Below are 19,470 nucleotides of genomic sequence, written 5' to 3' on the forward strand. Positions count from 1 at the left end.
TAAGTTCATTGTGTGAGGCACCACTGTATAATTCTTTTCCTACCTTTGTTGCCTGGTTTCTGCTTTCCTCATGTTCTCATTCAATTCCTTCCATCCACTGTCTCTCTTCCTTCTGCATCTTCCATTTGCTCTGTTACTGTGCCTCTCCCTTTCTTCCCCCTTCCAAATTGGTCTGGCACCCATCTTCTTCTCTCCGCTCCCCCCATAGTCTGGCATCTGTCTTCTTCCCTGCCAGCGTCTTCTCCCTACTCTCTCTTCCCCATTTCCTTTCAGCGTCCTTCTCCCCCCATCTTCCCCATGTCCTGTCAGCGTCCTTCTCCCCCCTCTGTCTTCCACATGTGCTTTCAGTGTCCTTCTCCCCCCTCTGCTTCCCCATGTCCTTCTCCCTCTCTGTCTTCCCCATGGCCTTTCAGCGTCCTTCTCCACCCCCCCCCCCGTCTTCCCCATGTCCTTTCAGCGTCCTTCTCCACCCCTTTGTCTTCCCCATGTGCTTTCAGCATCCTTCTCCCCCCTCTGTCTTCCACAAGTGCTTTCAGAGTCCTTTCCCCCCCTCCCTTCCCATGGCCTTTCAGCGTCCTTCTCCACCCCTTTGTATTCCCCCATGTGCTTTCAGCGTCCTTCTCCACCCCTTTGTATTCCCCCATGTGCTTTCAGCGTCCTTCTCCCTCCTCTGTCTTCAAGTGCTTTCAGCGTCCTTCTCCCCCCTCCTTCTCTACCGCCCCGGGTGCAGCACAGCCGGCTAGGTCCCCTTACTTTTGTGGCACTTCCCCGACCGACTGACAACAGCCCCGGTCCGACAAACCTCCCTGCCCTTAACTGCGAATCTAAATTACCTTATTACAGCTGCTGTAAGAAGATAATTTAGATTCGCGGCTACAGGGCAGGGAGGATTGTCGGACCGGGGCTGTTGTCGGTCGGTCGGGGAAGTGCCACAAAAGTAAGGGGACCTGGCCGGCTGTGCTGCAACCGGGGCGGGGTGTGGCGGGGCGGACCGCCCCGTCCCTTGGTAGCCACTCGAACCGCGAGGCTACTCTCCTCCTTACCTGCACTGCCTGCAGCACAGAGCCAAACGGAAGTCTTCCCGACTCAGTCGCGCGGCTCTTCTCTCTACCTTCTCTGCTTGCAGCACAGAGCCGAACGGAAGTCTTCCCGACGTCAGCGCTGACGTCGGAGGGAGGGAGGGCTTTAAGCTTTAAGCCCTCCCTCCCCTCCGACGTCAGCGCTGACGTCTGGAAGACTTCCGTTCGGCTCTGTGCTGCAAGCAGAGAAGGTAGAGAGAAGAGCCGCGCGACTGAGTACATCCAGCCCCGCAGGAACCCCGCGACCCTCGGAGGCGTCCCCACGGGATCCCCGCGACCCTAGGGGGCGTCCCCACGGGATCCCCGCGACCCTAGGGGCGTCCCCACGGGATCCCCGTGACCCAAAGGGGGAACCCGCGGGATGCCCGCGGGTCCCGCGGGATTCCCGTCGTCCCCGTTCCCGTGCAGCTCTCTAATCTGGGAGTCTGATGTTCAAAAACTGGACCCCACTAAGGACGCTTACAAACATCCTTGATTGGGTATTTATCTTTTGTCCTCTCAAATCTTAAAGCAGTGTTTTTCAACCTTTTTACACCTATGGACTGGCAGAAATAAAAGAATTATTCTGTGGACCGGCATCGGTCCGTGGACCGGCGGTTAAAGAACACTGGGCTAAGTCGTGGGCCAGACCCCGCCCATCTCTACCCAATCTCCACCCCAGAACCCTCCCCCATAATAGTACTAATTGCACCTTGCACGTCCCGTGCCTCATCTGGAAGCCTTCCCTCTGACGTTGCAACATCAGAGAGAAGGCTTCCGGTTCAGGCGCAGGATGCCCGTAGGAGCCACTGCCCGTGGCTTTGTGCACTGAATCAGTTAGGAAGAGGGAGCTGGCTCGAAGATAACGCCGCATCGATCGCACCGTGGACCGGCAGTTGAAGAATACTGTTTTGGGACTGATGCACGTGCTGGCCCTGTGGACTGGTATTAAATTTCTGTGATCTGGCACTGGTCCATGGACCGGTGGTTGAAGAACACTGTCTTAAAGGACTTGACTCTCAAGCAGAAGGACCCTGCAATTCACATAGATTTGTACGTCAAAGTGCCTGAAGCTTGCAATTTATTTTAAAAAAAAAACCTGGTTAATTAAATGGCACTCCCAGAGCCCTAGGCATGCCTGTCAAAATGGCACTTGTGTGCACCCTGCACTTAAGACACTACGTCTTCACCCTTGCACTAAGCAGAGCTCCAGACAGCACTTTGGTGGTTCTTCTGATTTCATAACCCCAAGATTCAGAGAGCTACTACAGTCTGCCTTAGAAGGATGGGCTACTGCAAATAAAGGAAATAGGATGCCACCTTCAGCTTGAAGCTACTAGTATCGTTCTTACTCCCCAGGCAGTAAATTCTACAAACGCAGCAAAAGTCAGGCTGGTTGTTGGACTCTGATTTCAGCACTCCATACTGCAGCGCAAGAATCTGGGTTCAGATCTCCTATCTAATGGGGACAGTCCTCCTCCAGCATTCAAACTGATAAGGCTTACCAGAGCTACCCAGGCAGGAAAATCTGAGGACTATTAGCAGCAGAAACCAAACAGAATAAAGGAGGCAAAAAATGTTTTGTTTTGTTTTTTAAAAAAAGCACACAAACACACACACACAAAATCTCTTACTGCAGTTTGTGCGGTAATGTGAGTACAACCCACAATCTTGGCTCCAGACAATGGCTTCTCTCCTTGAGCACGCTTCCTCAAAGCCATAAGTGCTGGCATTTCTGTAAAGCATGGAAAAATTATTATGAATTTATATTTAGTGTGTTTTGTTTAAACAAATACCACATATATCTAGAGTAAAATAAATAAAACCAAACAAAAACACTCCACTACTAATTATCTGACCTATTTACTAGACTCAAAAAGTTACTTACATGTAGCAGGTGTTCTCAGAGGACAGCAGGCAAAAATTCTCACATGTGGGTGATATCATCCACAGAACCCAGTACGAACGCTACCAAATGCATTGTTACCTTAAATTTTTTAAGACAGTGTCAGTACTGCGTGCGTGTTGGTTCCTTCCCGCCCAGCATCAGCTTGTGAGACCTGCAGTTCAATAGTAAAGCTAAGAAGCCAACTAGGAGAGGTGGGCAGGTTGTGAGAATATATGCCTATTGTCCTTGGAGATCAAAATGGGGGCGCTTCCCGCCAAAATTGGATCAAAGCACGCCGAGAAAAACGCCTCCGAGGCCTGTTGCAGCTGAGAAGCCTGAACCACCCAAGCTGCTAAAGCAGGCAAGCCGGCAGCAGCGGTAAGGGAGTCAGTCCCCAATAGCTTCAGCGGTAAGAGAATCCCCATTTCCCTGACCAGCGGCGGCTGAGGAAAGCCCTGTATGAGCAGCGAGGGAAGCCCGGGCTTCCCCACTGTCAGCTGCCGAGAAGGGGATCCCTGCACTTGTGATTGTGATCCCTGGATGCCGGCACCCGAAGCCAACGATGATTCCCCTTCACGGCAGCTGGAACACCACGAGCACAGGCTGGCCGCGTCTAAAGCACTTTTTCCCTTTAAAAGTGCTCATTGCGCAATACGTGACCTAGCTAAGGAAAGAGTGCTGGTTAACAATAAAAATCTATTACAGTCAATTGAAGGCTTCCCTTCAGACTGGCACTGCATCAGGATTTTTTTTTTTTTTTTTCTGTCAGAACAGACTCCACTGGCTCTCTAAGCCATGTGCCTTGCCGGTATCGGTGTCAAGGCTTACAGCTGAGGCACCTCTACAAAATTTTGGAGAGGAGGAAGAAATGGGGGGAGGGACTCAACTCATGACCCATCAAATATGACAACTCCGAGGTCGGACGGACCCTCAAAAGGGTCCCCCCCCCAAGTTCAGTCTTGCACCAGACGGGGACAAGAAGGCAACTAAACAACTTCCAACAGGCCTACACTAACCCAGGAAGACTGGCAACACCTTACCACACCTGCTTGGAGACTGAGAAGACAATTATATTAGGGGGAAGCACAACTACTTGTATTACAGCCAAAAGGTTTTGTCTCAGTCTCCACCTGCTGGTCATAGTGAGCTATTACCCATCAGTGAACTGGGCCAATCCGGAGAGTTGCTAAAGAAGAAGGCAATATCAGCAGAGAGGAGTCTGTTGGTCTGCACAGTCAGTCAGTCTATGTGCCGATATTAGCTTCAGCTTCATAAGCCTCTATCTCATACTGATCTCTTAGCTGCCTGCAGAAGCTTTCCCTGGACATGTGTCTACAGACCTGGCAGTCCGAGCCCTGGCATGGGCTCAGGTGCATTCATCTTGTCAGAAGAGGTTGACAGACAGAAACTTTTGAAGCATCTTAACGCCTTGGGACTGTTTTTCTTTTATGCCACTTTCAGCCTTGGCTTAAGGTAAGAAACTAAGTGAACCCCCCCCCCCCCTTATGATAGAACTAATTGATCACTGATCCAGCCTGTGTTCATTATCCTAACTCCAGATATCTGATGTACCTAGCTATACCTTGCTATACAGCTCCCAATAAATGTTTATTCTTTCATTGCTCAAAAGACACACAAGTAGTGCATACCTTGTTCTGCAATTTCAATCTCACGACGCCCAAACTCAGCCTGTTTGATGTTCTTAACACAGAAATCACTATTTCCCTTGGAGTTTTTTTGTTGCTTATCCCGAGGAGAGGTCTCATCATCAGAGCTGTCTGTGTAAGAAGCAGCTATACAACAAAGGGGAAAAAGCAGAAACAAAGTTAACAACATAAAAATCCACTTGTATACCGCTATACCTTTCAGTTCAAAGCGGTTCACAAGAAAGTTATACAAACATAACAGATTATAAACTCATTTATGAAATTTATCAAATAAGTGAGTCTTCAGAGCCTTTCTAAAAACCTGATAAGAACCAGCATCCTGTATTAACTTACCTACCTCCCAGGACGCTACCTGATAAGCTAGAATTCCGTGGAAAAAAACATTTGTAATAAGCACAACCTTTAACTGAAGGAAATGTAAATGTGGTAAGCTTATGCAGTGTTAATTTTCTATCGGTAAACTGCCAAAAAATAAAACAAGAAATTAAGCAACTGCATGTGACAGATTGCAAAGGCTTTCCTATCAGGTGGTTGAGATTCTTTGTGTGTGTGAAGCATTCACTTGGTAACCCTTAGACGTGACATTGCATAAATGTGCCCCCCACACAGGGACCATTCACACACAAAATTTATATCACCTCTTTTCAAGGCTGAATGACATCTGCACCTTTGGGATCAATCGACTGAAACAGTTGACCGTTTAAATGTTAAGGGATGGTGGTCATAAGATATGCTGTGCGCAGGCAGATATTTGTGCCTGGAGCTCCTACTACCACTTAACCCCGTCTTTGGTGGTCAGTACCCTCAAACAAGTGGTAGATGTATCCAATGCTGAAGCTGACAAACTGGATGTGTCGGTGCTTCAAATCCATTTGCATTGTTTCTAACAACCATAAATGTCTTTCTTGGGCATCAACAAATATAATTTACCATGAGAGGTATCATGCTCAAGTACCAGGCACCAATTGTGAAAGACTTGCTTGACCCCATTTGATCGTGATTGGCGTGTGTTTGCTTTATACCTTAACCACCATGGACCCCTGAGGAAGGCGTGTCATCCGAAACACGGACCGTGTCGGGTCCCTTGGTTGGCTATAAAGTTGTATATGTTACTGCATTTACTAATAAACAACGCCTGCATCTTGTACATTGTCTGCAGTCTGTTTGTTGTTTACCAATTATGAGTATCCATTTTGGGGACTTTCTTTTGTAACATCTGGAAAAATAGCTGCAGCAAAACAAAAGGACTCTGTGATGAAAAGTTACCTGATTGGGAGCCTGAAGCTTCACTGAGGCCTATAGAGAGCAGATCAAGATAAAAATTAGGAAACCACAAAATGCACGATAATGACAGGACTCAAAAATAAAAAGCTTATATAAGTCAAAAAAGCTGATCAGTGTGTAAAACATCTGATATGTTGTGGGAAAAGCATATCTATCTGACTGGCTCTATTGAAAACAAAGAATGAAGCAGTCCTGTATGACAGCAGAAGGTTGGGAACAGCACACGTGCACAGTGAGCGATGGAGCCGGATGGTGTACATCTGAGGGTAGAGGTGGTAGAGACAAAGAATGTGTCTGAGTTCAAGAAAGCTTGGGACAGGCATGTGGATCTCTTAGGGAGAGGAGGAGATAGTGGATGCTGTGGATGAGCAGACTGGATGTGCCATTTGGCCTTATCTGCCTTAAGATAAAAACAAAAATAGCCCATAAAGAAAACAAACAGTACAGTAGATGAGTGCATGCTGCTGAGGGGTTAGAAAGTAAAGAATCCATGAGCCACTGTCCTCATGCCTTCTCCACTTATATTCTTTTACACAGGCCTAAAAACTATATACACAAAAGAAATGCTGGGCATTACTACAAAAATGTTAAGTTTCTTGCCCTTTGTGATCCTAGAAATACTTATGCAAACACTGGCCCTCTAAGTTACCAGGTGAGAAACTGGACAAATCCACAACATGAGAAAAGAAATAGCTTCTTCTGGCCACTGACTATCCCCACACCAGCATTAGAAGTCTGGACAAGCCCTCTTCCAGTATTATGATTTTGAGGAAAAACGGAATAGGCAATAGCTTACAGTTTCCAGTGCAAACCACTCCAAAGAACTGCTTTCATCTAATCCGCTTAAAAAGGGAGGATTAGGCATTTCTGAAATTTCTTCATAAAGGTCTGTCTCCAGCAGGGTGCTGTGAGCTAGAGGCGAGTCTATTCCCAGCAGGAAAAGATCATGCCATGGGGCCAGGATAAGAAAATACATTAGCTTATCCTAAAAATGGTGCAAGACCCAATCTGTTCTTAAGGAGGGGTGGATCATAAATACGGAGACAGGTATTACTGCCATTCTTATCTATTCCCAGTAGCAAAGAGAGATGGGGAAAAGAAGGATGAAGTGCGAGGTCAGTGTCTTCCCCCAGGATTATGGTGGAGTGAGGAACAAGTTGTATTGAGAGGCCAATTTCTCTAGCAATTAGAGGAAATAGTAGCAAATGAGATTACGGTAGGTCAGTTTGTCCTCAAAATGGAAGCAGAGTCTGGACCAAGAAGCTGTTTTCTCCTACAGTTGAGAGAAAAGAGGTTTCTGTATTTACACTATTACTTGACCAGCTGACTAACACCCTCACAACTTTCTTGTGCAGCCTTTGACAAATGCAAGAGAATGGACAGTTGGAAATTGCTACTCAAAGCATGGGTGGTACTAAGAAAACTATTTTTTTAAATCTGAAATTGAATAAATGCTTTGAACATGCTAACAAAAGAAAAGACAGAGGCACCGCTCAAATTAACTGGCAGTTTCCTCCCGCCACCTTCTCTGGCTGTCAGCTCCATCAGAACTAGAGATAGAATCTGGCACATAAAATTTCATATTGTATTAACAGCCAGGGGCTGTGCACCAGGATTCTTGGAACCTTGCAATTATGCATTCTAAATCCAGACAAGAGATATTTCTGCTTTATGATGACTATGATATTCCCTATCACATCACAACCCCAGCACCCAAAGGGAATAGAAGGCCTAAGCTGGAAATTAGATCCAGGTCCATCTCAGCACCAGACATAGCCTAATGGCTAGCACAGTGTGCTGAGAATTTGGGAAACTGAGTTAGAGTCCCACTGCATCTCCTTGTGACCCTAGGCAAGTCACTTCATCCTAATCCTCCACTGCCAAAGTACAAAACTCAGATCACGAGCGCACTAGGGACAGGGGAAAGGATCTGCATATAATAAATGTAATATCACTTTGGCTGAACCACAAAAAAGTGATACACCAAATCCAGACTTATTTACCCTTCTTGAGACAAGAGGAATAAGTAGCCTATTCCAGTAGCTAGATGGTTCATCTCAGGGTGATTTCTCTAAATGGGTTATTTTTGTGCACGAGAAGAAGACAATGAAGAAAGGGAGTCAAAGTATACACCAAACAGTAAAAGAAGAAAAACACCAAGGGCCTCATAGAATGGGACATTAGGATAATCTTTATTGAGTTACCCAACACAGGCAATGTTTCAGCGTAAATGCCTGCATCATGATTCAATACAAATAGTTTCAATTTGGTATGACTCAAATAGAGAGGGTGGGGTTGTGTGATGGCGGGAGAGAATGGGCATCTCTCCTGCTGCTGGGATCACTTGGCGGCGGGAAAGAGTGGGCATCTCTCCCGCTGCAGTGGGGGTGGGATTATTTGCGGTGGGAGATAATAGGCATCTCTCCCGCTGTTGGGGTTTTAAACAGTGTTGTCACTGTACGCCTGGACCAGTCGTTGATTTTTGTCACCCAAAAGCAGACACCGCTCTTACAAAATGGCTCAGCGATTTTAAAGAATCCACTGAAGTGCTCATTTTAATGTTGAAGAGTCTATTTGCATGTTGAAGAGCCCATTTGCATGGCAGTGTCAGAGACTGCTAGAAAGCTCGCTAAAGACAAGAGATAAACTGTTTTGATAATCCACAGCTAAAATGCGTGCAGGCTAACCCATTGGAAACCAGTTTAGCAATCGTGTTATGAGAATCTGGCCCTCAGTTCTTTGTTTTCACTGTACTGCTCTCATTTTTCTTTTGCCAAAGATGAGACAGAAGACTCTCAGGTGAAGATTTCCATCTTTTCTCAAGAGTAGAGGGGTCTGATGGACTTCCATAAGACTCCTCCTCCAAGAAGTAGTGTGGATCATCATTAGACTACCATAAACAGTCCATATTATTGCCAGCAACACTTCCACAGGGGAGGTCTAAGATCATGCTTGTCTTGAATATGAGGGTCCATATCATAGTCCAGAATGGAACCAAGATGCAGGTTCTTCTATGGATTCTGGTGAAGCTTCCACCACTGACATGGAAGCAGTTCTTGCATGGGCTGGTATCAACAGATACCACATGGGGTACCAGTGTAGATGATTGCACCACAGGATGAGGGCCTTGCAGGGTAGGCTGTGCAAGTCATGGCTGGTGCAAGCACCCTCAATGCCAATGAACTCTGCATGGCAAGAAGAACCGCCAAATGTTCTTGGAGCATGGTCCAGATCTATTGAGGGCAGACATTGTTAAAAGCTGGGTCGTCAGTTCAGGAACAGCCTGCAGGTTTGTCAGTGTCATACTTGGAGACCTGCATGAAGGCACCTCTTCTATAGAGGGAGAATGCTCCACTGGTGCCCAAGCTTCTTGAGTACTGATGCCTTTGATGTCCAGCACCATGCATCAAAAGTGACTAATGCTGGTGCTTCTTGGCCTTCCCCTGACACACAGCATTTGGACCCCTTGGTGCCTATGAGGACGACATTGAATCTCCACACCTCCTTGCTGCTGGAGTTCTTTATTTATTATTTAGGATTTATTTACTGCCTTTTTAAAGGAATTCACTCAAGGCAGTGTACAGCAAGCATAAATCATACATAAGCAATAGACAATTACAGCAATAAAAATATTCAAATTACAATCACAAGTAGGGCAGAGTATATATTACATTACAATGATGATACAATACATGACTGGTCCCAATGACTGCTCTGTAGCTAGCATCGGGGTAGGTGGAGACCCACTTGATGCACAATAACTCTCAATGTCAGACAAAAGGTCTGGTCGGCATTAGAACTGATGTTCCCGATGTTGATGCTGACGTCAACAATTCAGACCTGGCTCCAAATATTTTCTGTTTTTGAGCCTCTCTGGACCTCTATGTTCTTTTCTACATAAACAAAGAATATAGTTCAAGTGCTTATAATCTAGCCCCAAAAACTGAATATTTCAGGAATAGGTGTTAGAACCAGAGATGGTCCGATTGTACCAAGCAGAGCATTTGAAGAAACTAGGAACCTTCAATGACACAGAAGGAAAAAAAGCCATGGCTAAATCAAACAACAAAATGATGATAGAAGGGAAACACCTGAAAAAAGGAAGGGGGAAGTTCCTATTGATGCTTATGCCTAAGAGGACAGTAACAGTCCTATTTTTATCTTTTGAAAATCAAGTTCCCAAAAGATGGCTTACCGTTCCTATTACATGCATATCAAACTACTAGGATAAGTATAATCCCTATCCACAATTTTAGATATATAGGGGTTTTTTTCATGGCTTTCACACATGAACTTAAAGTGCCCAGGAAGTGGCTTCTAAAATGTCAGTGCTGTTAAACATCTTTGCTTTAGAGTAGTGTATTGCAAACTGTGCCTCGGCAAGATTCCGGGTGTGCCAGGGGACGCCAACTGACTGCTTACAGGATATGCCTCTCGCGGCAAGAGGCACGTTGTGTGGGCAGTCAGTTGGTGCCAGCACCTCTCCTCTTGCAGCATCTCCCCACTGGCAGCTCAGGGCCCCATCTGGAGGGCTTTCACACATACGCAGATGTTTCCAAGCTTATTTTCTATACTAAAATTGATTTCTTCATTTCCCCATGTTATTGTCCTTAATTGTTCTTTCTTTCTCTCAAACTGTATTTCTCCCCACTAACCTATTGTTTCATAAGAACACTGGGTCAGACCAGAGGTCCATCGCGCCCAGCGGTCCGCTCCCGCGGCGGCCCATCAGGTCTACGACCTGTGAAGTGGTTCCTGACCATTTCTATAACCTACCTCTGCTTCTATCTGTACCCCTCAATCCCCTTATCTTTTAGGAACCTAGCTAAACCTTCCTTGAACCCTTGTACTGTGCTCTGGCCTATCACAACCTCTGGAAGCGCGTTCCATGTGTCTACCACCCTCTGGGTAAAAAAGAACTTCCTAGCATTTGTCCCCTTTCAATTTCTCCAAGTGACCCCTAGTACTTGTGGTTCCCCACAGTCTGAAGAATCTGTCCCTGTCTACCTTCTCTATGCCCTTCAGGATTTTGAAGGTTTCTATCATGTCTCCTCTAAGTCTCCTCTTCTCTATGGAGAACAGCCCCAGCTTTTTCAACCTGTCAGCATATGAAAAGTTTTCCATACCTTTTATCAGTTTAGTCGCTCTTCTCTGGACCCCCTCATGTACTGCCATGTCCTTCTTGAGGTATGGCAACCAGTACTGGACACAGTACTCCAGGTGCGGGCACACCATTGCACGATACAGCGGCATGAAGACTTCCTTCATCCTGGTTGTGATACCCTTTTTAATGATACCCAACATTCTGTTTGCTTTCTTTGAGGCTATCGCACACTGTTCCGATGCTTTCAATGTTGTGTCCACCATCACCCCCAGGTCTCTTTCAAGGTTACTCACCCCTAGCAATGATCCCCCCATTTTGTAGCTGAACATTGGGTTCTTTTTCCCTACATGCATGGCCTTGCATTTCTCTATGTTAAAACTCATTTGCCACTTTTTTGCCCATTCTTCCAGTCTCGTTAGGTCCCTTTGTAGGTCTTCGCAGTCTTCCGTGGTTCTAACCTTGCCGCAGAGTTTGGTGTCATCAGCAAATTTAATAACCTCACATTTCGTCCCCGTCTCCAGGTCGTTAATGAATATATTGAACAGGAGCGGTCCCAGCACCGATCCCTGTGGAACTCCACTTGTGACCCATTGCCAGTCTGAGTAATGGCCCTTTACTCCAACCCTCTGTTTCCTGCCTGCCAGCCAGTGTTTGATCCATCGGTGGACATCCCCTTGCACCCCGTGGTTCCACAGCTTCTTGAGTAGTCGTTCGTGAAGTACCTTGTCAAAGGCTTTTTGGAAGTCAAGGTAAATGATGTCTATGGATTCCCCTTTATCCATCTGGCTGTTTATTCCCTCAAAGAAGTACAGTAGGTTCGTGAGGCACGACCTTCCCTTGCAGAAGCCGTGCTGGCTCGCCTTCAGTTGTCAATTGTTTTCTATGTGTTCGCAGATTGCGTCCTTAACCAGTGCTTCCATCATCTTTCCCGGGACCGAGGTCAAGCTCACCGGCCTGTAGTTTCCCGGGTCACCCCTTGATCCCTTCTTAAAGATGGGCGTGACGTTTGCTATTTTCCAGTCCTCTGGGATCTCCCCAGTTTTTAAGGATAAGTTACATATTTGGCAAAGTGTTTCAGCTATTTCGTTTCTCAGTTCTTTTAGTACCCTTGGGTGGATGCCGTCTGGACCAGGTGATTTGTCGCTCTTCAGTCTGTCTACCTGTCGGAGGACATCCTCTCGGCTTACCTCTATAGTTGGACCATCTTTTCATCATGGTCTCCGTTTATAATCTCCTCGGGTTCTGGGATATTGGATGTGTGAAGACCGACGAGAAGAACTTGTTTAACCTGCCAGCTATCTCTTTCTCCTCCTTTACCACTCCCTCCTTTACCACTCCATCGTCTAATGGTCCCACTTCCTCCCTTGCTGGTTGTTTCCCCTTCACATACCTGAAGAATGGTTTAAAGTTTCTTGCTTCCCCCGCCAGTCTCTCCTCATATTCTCTTTTTGCTTTTCTAACCACTCGGTGACAGTCTTTTTGTTGCCTTTTGTGCTCCTTCTGGTTGTCCTTTGTTGGGTCCTTTTTCCATTTTCTGAAAGATGTTTTCTTGTCCCTTATCGCCTTTTTCACTGCATTTGTTATCCACGCTGGGTTTTTTGTTCGATTCTTTTTGTACCCTTTCCTAAACCTGGGGACGTACAGGTTTTGTGCTTCGTGCACCGTGCTCTTGAGTAGGTCCCAGGCTTCCTTTAGTCTCCATCTTCCTTGAGCTGTTGCTGAGCTTCTTTCCTACCATTTTGCTCTTGGCCTCATAATTTCCTTTTCTGAAATTGAGTGCTGTCGTTGTGGTTCTTTTCACCTTTGATGTTCCTATTTTTAGCTTGCACTGGATCATGTTGTGATCGCTGTTTCCTAGTGGCGCTAGTACTACCACCTCCTTTGCGGATCCCCTAGCCCGTTGAGGATTAGGTCAAGAGTGGCATCTCCTCGTGTTGGTTCCGTGACCAGCTGTTCCATGAAACAGTCCCTCTCCGCCTCCAGGAATTTTGTTTCTCTCGTGCAATTTGAGTGTCCAATGCTCCAGTCTATTCCAGGGTAGTTGAAATCCCACATTACCGCCACACTTCCGCTTTTGCATACCTGCCTCAGTTCAGCCTCCAGGTCCTGGTCGTTTGCTTCCAGTTGTCCTGGTGGGCGATAGTAAAGTCCAATTTTATGTCTGCCCCATTTCCTCCTGTCAACTTAACCCATAGTGATTCCAAGCCGTCCGCCCTTACTGTTGTTTCCATCCTGGTTGAAGGGATGGAGTCCTTTATATATAGCATAAGTAAAGTTATGTTATTAATAGTTTAACTTAACCCCTTTTTAAATTTCTACTGTAAAACGCTTAGAATTTATAATTAGCGTTTTATCAAATTTTTAATAAACTTGAAATTTGATGACATCACACATGCATATGATGTCATGGTGTCAGCGCATTTCCGGATGCCCTCCACCCACGGCACAGGGTTTAATGTGTCACAACTTCCAGATTTCTTAAACCTGTCCCCCAGTCAGTCAGGTTTTCAAGATATCCCTGATGAATATGTATAAGAGAGATTTGCCTATAAATAAAGTATAAAGTAGGTAGTAGGGATGCAAATTTCTCACATGCTTATAAGATTTGTTCAAAAAGTTATAGGGCTGATTTTATAAGAAAGCACAGTTACTTACCGTAACAGGTGTTATCCAGGGACAGCAGGCAGATATTCTTAACACATGGGTGACGTCACCGACGGAGCCCTCGGTACGGACCTTTTAACTAGAAGTTTCTAGTTGGCCGCACCGCGCGTGCGCGAGTGCCTTCCCGCCCGACGGAGGAGTGCGTGGTCCCCAGTTAGGATAAGCCAGCTAAGAAGCCAACCCGGGGAGGTGGGTGGGACTTAAGAATATCTGCCTGCTGTCCCTGGATAACACCTGTTACGGTAAGTAACTGTGCTTTATCCCAGGACAAGCAGGCAGCATATTCTTAACACATGGGTGACCTCCAAGCTAACAAAGAGGGAGGAGGGATGGTTGGCCATTAGGAAAATAAATTTTGTAACACAGATTGGCCGAAGTGTCCATCCCGTCTGGAGAATGCATCCAGACAGTAGTGAGTAGTGAACGTGTGAACTGAGGACCAAGTGGCCGCCTTGCAGATTTCCTCGATGGGCGTGGAACGGAGGAAAGCCACAGAAGCAGCCATAGCTCGGACTCTGTGGGCCGTGACAGATCCTTCCAGTGAGAGACCGGCCCGAGCATAACAGAAGGCAATACAGGCAGCAAGCCAATTTGAAAGTGTCCGTTTGGAGACAGGACGGCCCAAACGGTTGGGATCGAAAGACAAAAAGAGCTGGGGGGATGTTCGGTGAGCTCTGGTACGATCAAGGTAGTAAGCAAGGGCACGCTTACAATCCAGCGTGTGCAACGCCTGTTCTCCAGGATGCGAGTGAGGCTTAGGAAAGAAGACGGGAAGCACAATGGACTGGTTGAGGTGAAAAGCTGAGACCACCTTGGGAAGGAATTTAGGGTGGGTACGCAGAACAACCTTGTCATGGTGAAAAACAGTGAACGGTGGGTCGGCAACCAGTGCATGCAGTTCGCTAACCCTCCTGGCAGAGGTGATGGCAATTAGAAAAAGCACCTTCCAGGTAAGAAGCCTGAATGAAGTTGTGGCAAGAGGCTCAAACGGAGGTTTCATAAGGGCAGAGAGAACCACATTCAGGTCCCAGACGACGGGAGGAGGCTTGAGAGGCGGTTTGATGTTGAAGAGCCCTCTCATAAATCTTGAAACCAGCGGATGAGCCGTGAGGGGTTTTCCGAGAATAGGCTCGTGAAACGCAGTGATGGCACTGAGGTGGACTCTGATGGAAGTGGTTTTGAGGCCAGCGTTGGACAGCGAGAGCAAATAGTCCAAGACAGTTTCCACCGCCAAAGAGGTGGGTTCTTGATGATGCCGGAGACACCACGAGGAGAATCTGGTCCACTTCTGATGGTAACATTGAAGAGTGGCCGGTTTCCTGGAGGCGTCCAAAATGAGGCGGACCGGTTGAGATAGATTCTCCGGAGAGGTCAGCCCGAGAGAAACCAAGCTGTCAGGTGGAGGGAAGACAGGTTGGGATGTAGTAGAGACTGATTCTGCTGTGTAAGTAGAGTAGGAAACACAGGAAGAGGAATGGGCTCCCTGGAGCTGAGTTGAAGCAGAAGGGAGAACCAGTGTTGACGAGGCCACCGAGGGGCGATGAGGATCATGGTGGCATTGTCCTTGCGGAGTTTGGACAAGGTCCGCAACATCAAAGGAAGTGGAGGGAAGGCATAGAGGAACCGATCCCTCCAGTCGAGCAGGAATGCATCCGGGGCCAGACGGTGAGGAGAGAAGAGTCTGGAACAGAATTGGGGCAGCTGATGGTTGTGAGGTGCTGCAAAGAGGTCCACCTGCGGAGTGCCCCAGCGAGCAAAGATGGAGAGTAGAGTCGGAGGGTCCAACGTCCACTCGTGAGGTTGAAGGATGCGGCTGAGATTGTCGGCCAGAGAGTTCTGTTCGCCCTGGATGTAGACCGCCCTGAGAAAGAGATTGCGGTCCGTGGCCCAGGTCCAGATGCGCAGAGCCTCCAGACAAAGGGGGCGAGATCCGGTGCCGCCTTGCTTGTTTATGTAGTACATGGCGACTTGATTGTCTGTGCATAGGAGGAGGACTTGAGGACAGAGAAGATGCTGGAAAGCCTTGAGGGCGTAGAAAATGGCTCTGAGTTCCAGGAAATTGATGTGGTGACGACGCTCCTGTGGGGTCCAAAGTCCCTGGGTGCGTAGATCTCCCAGGTGAGCTCCCCACGCGTAGGGGGACGCATCTGTGGTGATGATCATAGAGTGGGGGGGCAGATGGAAAAGTAGACCCCTGGAAAGATTTGAGGAGTTCAACCACCATTGAAGAGATTGCTGAAGAGATGATGTCACAGAGATGGGATGAGAAAGAAGATCCGTAGTCTGTGACCACTGGTTGGCGAGCGTCCACTGAGGTGTACGAAGGTGGAGACGAGCCAGAGGAAGGACATGCACTGTCGAGGCCATGTGACCCAGGAGGACCATCATCTGTCGAGCAGGAATGGAGGGATGCAAGAGTACCTGACGGCAGAGATGGAGCAGGGTCTGCTTGCGATCGGAGGGGAGAAAAGCCCTCATTAGCGTGGTGTCCAGAACTGCTCCAATGAATTGAAGTCGCTGGGTGGGAAGCAGATGCGACTTGGGGTAGTTGATCTCGAACCCCAGGAGGTGGAGGAGAGAGATGGTGTGATGAGTAGCCTGTAGCACAAGTGGAGACGTAGGTGCTTTCACCAACCAATCGTCCAAATAGGGGAACACCTGGAGGTTGTGAGACCTGAGGAAGGCCGCTACCACTATGAGGCACTTGGTGAAGACCCTGGGTGAGGAGGCGAGGCCGAACGGTAGCACCTTGTACTGATAGTGGTGGTGCAGTACCTGGAATCGCAGGTAGCGGCGAGAATGTGGATTGATGGAGATGTGAGTGTAGGCCTCTTTGAGGTCCAGGGAACATAGCCAGTCGTGTTGAGAAAGAAGAGGATAGAGCGTGGCAAGGGAGAGCATTCTGAACTTCTCCTTGACCAGACACTTGTTGAGGTCCCTTAGATCGAGAATGGGACGGAGGTCTCCCGTCTTTTTGGGTACCAGGAAGTAGCGGGAGTAGAATCCCTGCCCCCTTTGATCTGGAGGTACTTCTTCGATGGCATTGAGAAGGAGGAGGGATTGAACCTCCCTCAGGAGGAGGGGGGTTTGAGATGAGTTTGAAGCAGACTCTACGGGAAGGTTGTCCGGAGGCAGAGTCTGGAAGTTGAGAGAGTAGCCGTGGCGGATGATGTTGAGGACCCACTGGTCCGACGTGATGACTTCCCAACGGCTTGAGAAAATGGTGAGACGACCCCCGATAGGCTGTGGAAGAGGTAGCGAGGGTGGATGACTGGCTATGCCCTGGAGAGAAGAGTCAAAAGGGCTGAGATTGTTTAGCAGGCTGAGGAGGCTTGGAGGGTTGGGTGGCCTGAGACCGAGCCTGGGCATGGTGCTGCTGTTGACGGGGTCGCCGAGATTGTTGGGGAGGCGGATTGAGTGGCCTGGCTGAGAACCTCCGCTGGTAGGATGATTGAGGCCGATAGGGTCGAGCAGGCGGAGCCTTCTTTTTCGGCTTGATTAGGGTGTCCCACCTAGTCTCATGGGCGGAGAGTTTCTGGGTGGTGGAATCCAGTGACTCTCCAAAAAGCTCATCCCCGAGACAGGGGGCGTTGGCCAGGCGGTCCTGGTGGTTGATGTCCAGGTCGGAGACTCTGAGCCAGGCCAAGCGACGCATGGCTACAGCCATGGCAGAGGCCCGAGAGGTGAGCTCGAAGGAGTCGTAGATCGAGCGGACCATATACTTGCGCATTTGGAGAAGGCCAGATATGTGCTGCTGGAATAGCGGGACCTTGCGCTCAGGAAGGTACTTCTGGAGGGCAGACAGCTGTTGGACCAAGTGTTTGAGATAAAAGGAAAAATGGAAGGAATAGTTGTTTGCCCTGTTGGCAAGCATGGCATTCTGGTAAAGCCTCTTGCCAAACTTGTCCATGGTCTTACCTTCTCTGCCAGGAGGGGTAGAGGCATAGACACTGGAGCCCTGAGTCTTTTTTAAGGTGGATTCCACCAGAAGGGACTCATGGGGCAATTGAGATTTGTCGAATCCTGGAATAGGGATGACACGGTAAAGGTTGTCCAGTTTACGGGGAGCTCCCGGTACCGTGAGGGGATTTTCCAAATTTTTGTAGAATGTCTCCCGTAAGATGTCATGTACGGGAAGTTTGAGGAACTCTTTAGGGGGTTGCTCAAAGTCTAAGGCTTCTAAAAAGGCTTGGGATTTTTTGGAGTCAGATTCAAGGGGAAGTGACAGAGCAGCAGACATTTCCCTCAGAAATTTAGAAAAAGAGGACTGCTCAGGTTTAGAGGAGGCATCAGGCGCCGATGGTTCCTCATCAGATGAGGAGGGATCCTCCTCGGTACCGAGAGGAGTCTCCTCCCATAAATCCGGATCCCTGACCTCTGGTGCGTGTCGGGACACCGGGGTGGAGGGTGCGGTGTGGTGAGTTTTGGACAAAGATTTACCAGAGCGCACCGAAACGGCACCAGGGGAGGACGATCGGCGTCGTTCTCGGTCCCGAGAAGAGTGCCGTACCGCCTGGTGCCGAGCAGGATCCACTGTGGTTCGAGAATGAACCACAGGATCATCAGGAAGTTGTTGTGCCGAAAGGATCGGCATCGAGGTGTTTACCGGTACCGAAGGAGTGGACACCGGGGGCTCGGTGCGGGGCTCGGGCCGGTCTGGTACCGGAAGGAGCGGTGCCAGGATAGAGGGTAGCAGTTGTTCAAGCTGTTTCTTCAACTGCTCCTGAAGCTGAGTTTGTAGGATGGCCGAGATACGGTCATCCAGGGGTGGCATCGGAACCGCTTTCTTTTTCTTCGGTTCCTTGGATGCCGCTCCACGCCCCGGCGATGAGGAGGCCGATGACGAGGCACTCACCGTTATCGGGGCGGAGCGTTTACGGGACCGGTGCGATGCCGGTATGGACGGTGTCGTCACCGTAGCTGGAGGGCGCTCGAGGGAAGAGGAAGGCTTCTTAGCCGGCTTACCTGGCGCCAGTGGCGCCGATGCGGGATCGGTCGGTGTCGAGCTGGACGGTGCCGATTTCTGCGGTACCGCCGCTGAGGGTGATGAATCCATCGCCGACTCGGAGCCGAAGAGCAGGGTTTGCTGGATTCTTCGGTTTTTAAGAGTACGTTTTTGTAAAGTGGCACAGCGGGTGCAGGAATCTGCCCGATGCTCCGGACCCAGGCACTGCAAACACCAATTGTGTGGGTCAGAAACGGAGATCGGGCGTGCACACCGCTGGCACTTCTTAAAACCGACCTGCGGGGGCATGAAGGGGAAGATAGCCTCCGCAAAATCGAAGTCCGAGGCCTGTATAATGGCAACAGGCCCCGCCGGGGCAAAAACGAAAGAAACAATAAAAATCAAAGTTTTTTTTTTTTTTTTTTTTTTTGCAATTGAAAGAAAAAGGAAACCCGAAGGTAGAGGAAGAAAAAAAATATAACAAAAGCGCGAGCGGGAAGGCAAAAAGTGATTTCAACGGCCGTTGAAAAAATACACGCGTCTTCTTCGCTCCGCGGAAACGAAGAAACTGGGGACCACGCACTCCTCCGTCGGGCGGGAAGGCACTCGCGCACGCGCGGTGCGGCCAACTAGAAACTTCTAGTTAAAAGGTCCGTACCGAGGGCTCCGTCGGTGACGTCACCCATGTGTTAAGAATATGCTGCCTGCTTGTCCTGGGATAATTTATTAAACTGAATTAAACCTCAAGCTTATATACCGCATCTTCTACATAAGGATTTTAGGAAACAAAAAGTCAGCAAGGGTCAAGTTAAAAGAGTAAGGTGGCTGGGAAAGAACTGTCATTGCTTTTTTTGTGCATT

General features: G+C 48.4%; 1 protein-coding gene across 6 annotated transcripts in view; it reads right to left on the reverse strand.

Moving 5' to 3' along the window:
* AHCYL2 (adenosylhomocysteinase like 2) overlaps nt 1-19,470 on the reverse strand; it is a 181,034-nt gene that overhangs the window by 61,200 nt on the left and 100,364 nt on the right. For all 6 annotated transcript variants that reach the window (XM_033958566.1, XM_033958571.1, XM_033958567.1 and 3 more), the window contains 2 exons: nt 4,596-4,739; nt 2,693-2,793 (listed from right to left, as the gene is read on the reverse strand). In XM_033958566.1, the coding sequence (XP_033814457.1) occupies nt 2,693-2,793; nt 4,596-4,739 (245 nt within the window). The remainder of the gene's footprint in view (nt 1-2,692; nt 2,794-4,595; nt 4,740-19,470) is intronic.

The sequence above is a fragment of the Geotrypetes seraphini genome, chromosome 9 (genome assembly GCF_902459505.1).
Source record: "Geotrypetes seraphini chromosome 9, aGeoSer1.1, whole genome shotgun sequence".
Lineage (NCBI taxonomy): Eukaryota > Metazoa > Chordata > Amphibia > Gymnophiona > Dermophiidae > Geotrypetes > Geotrypetes seraphini.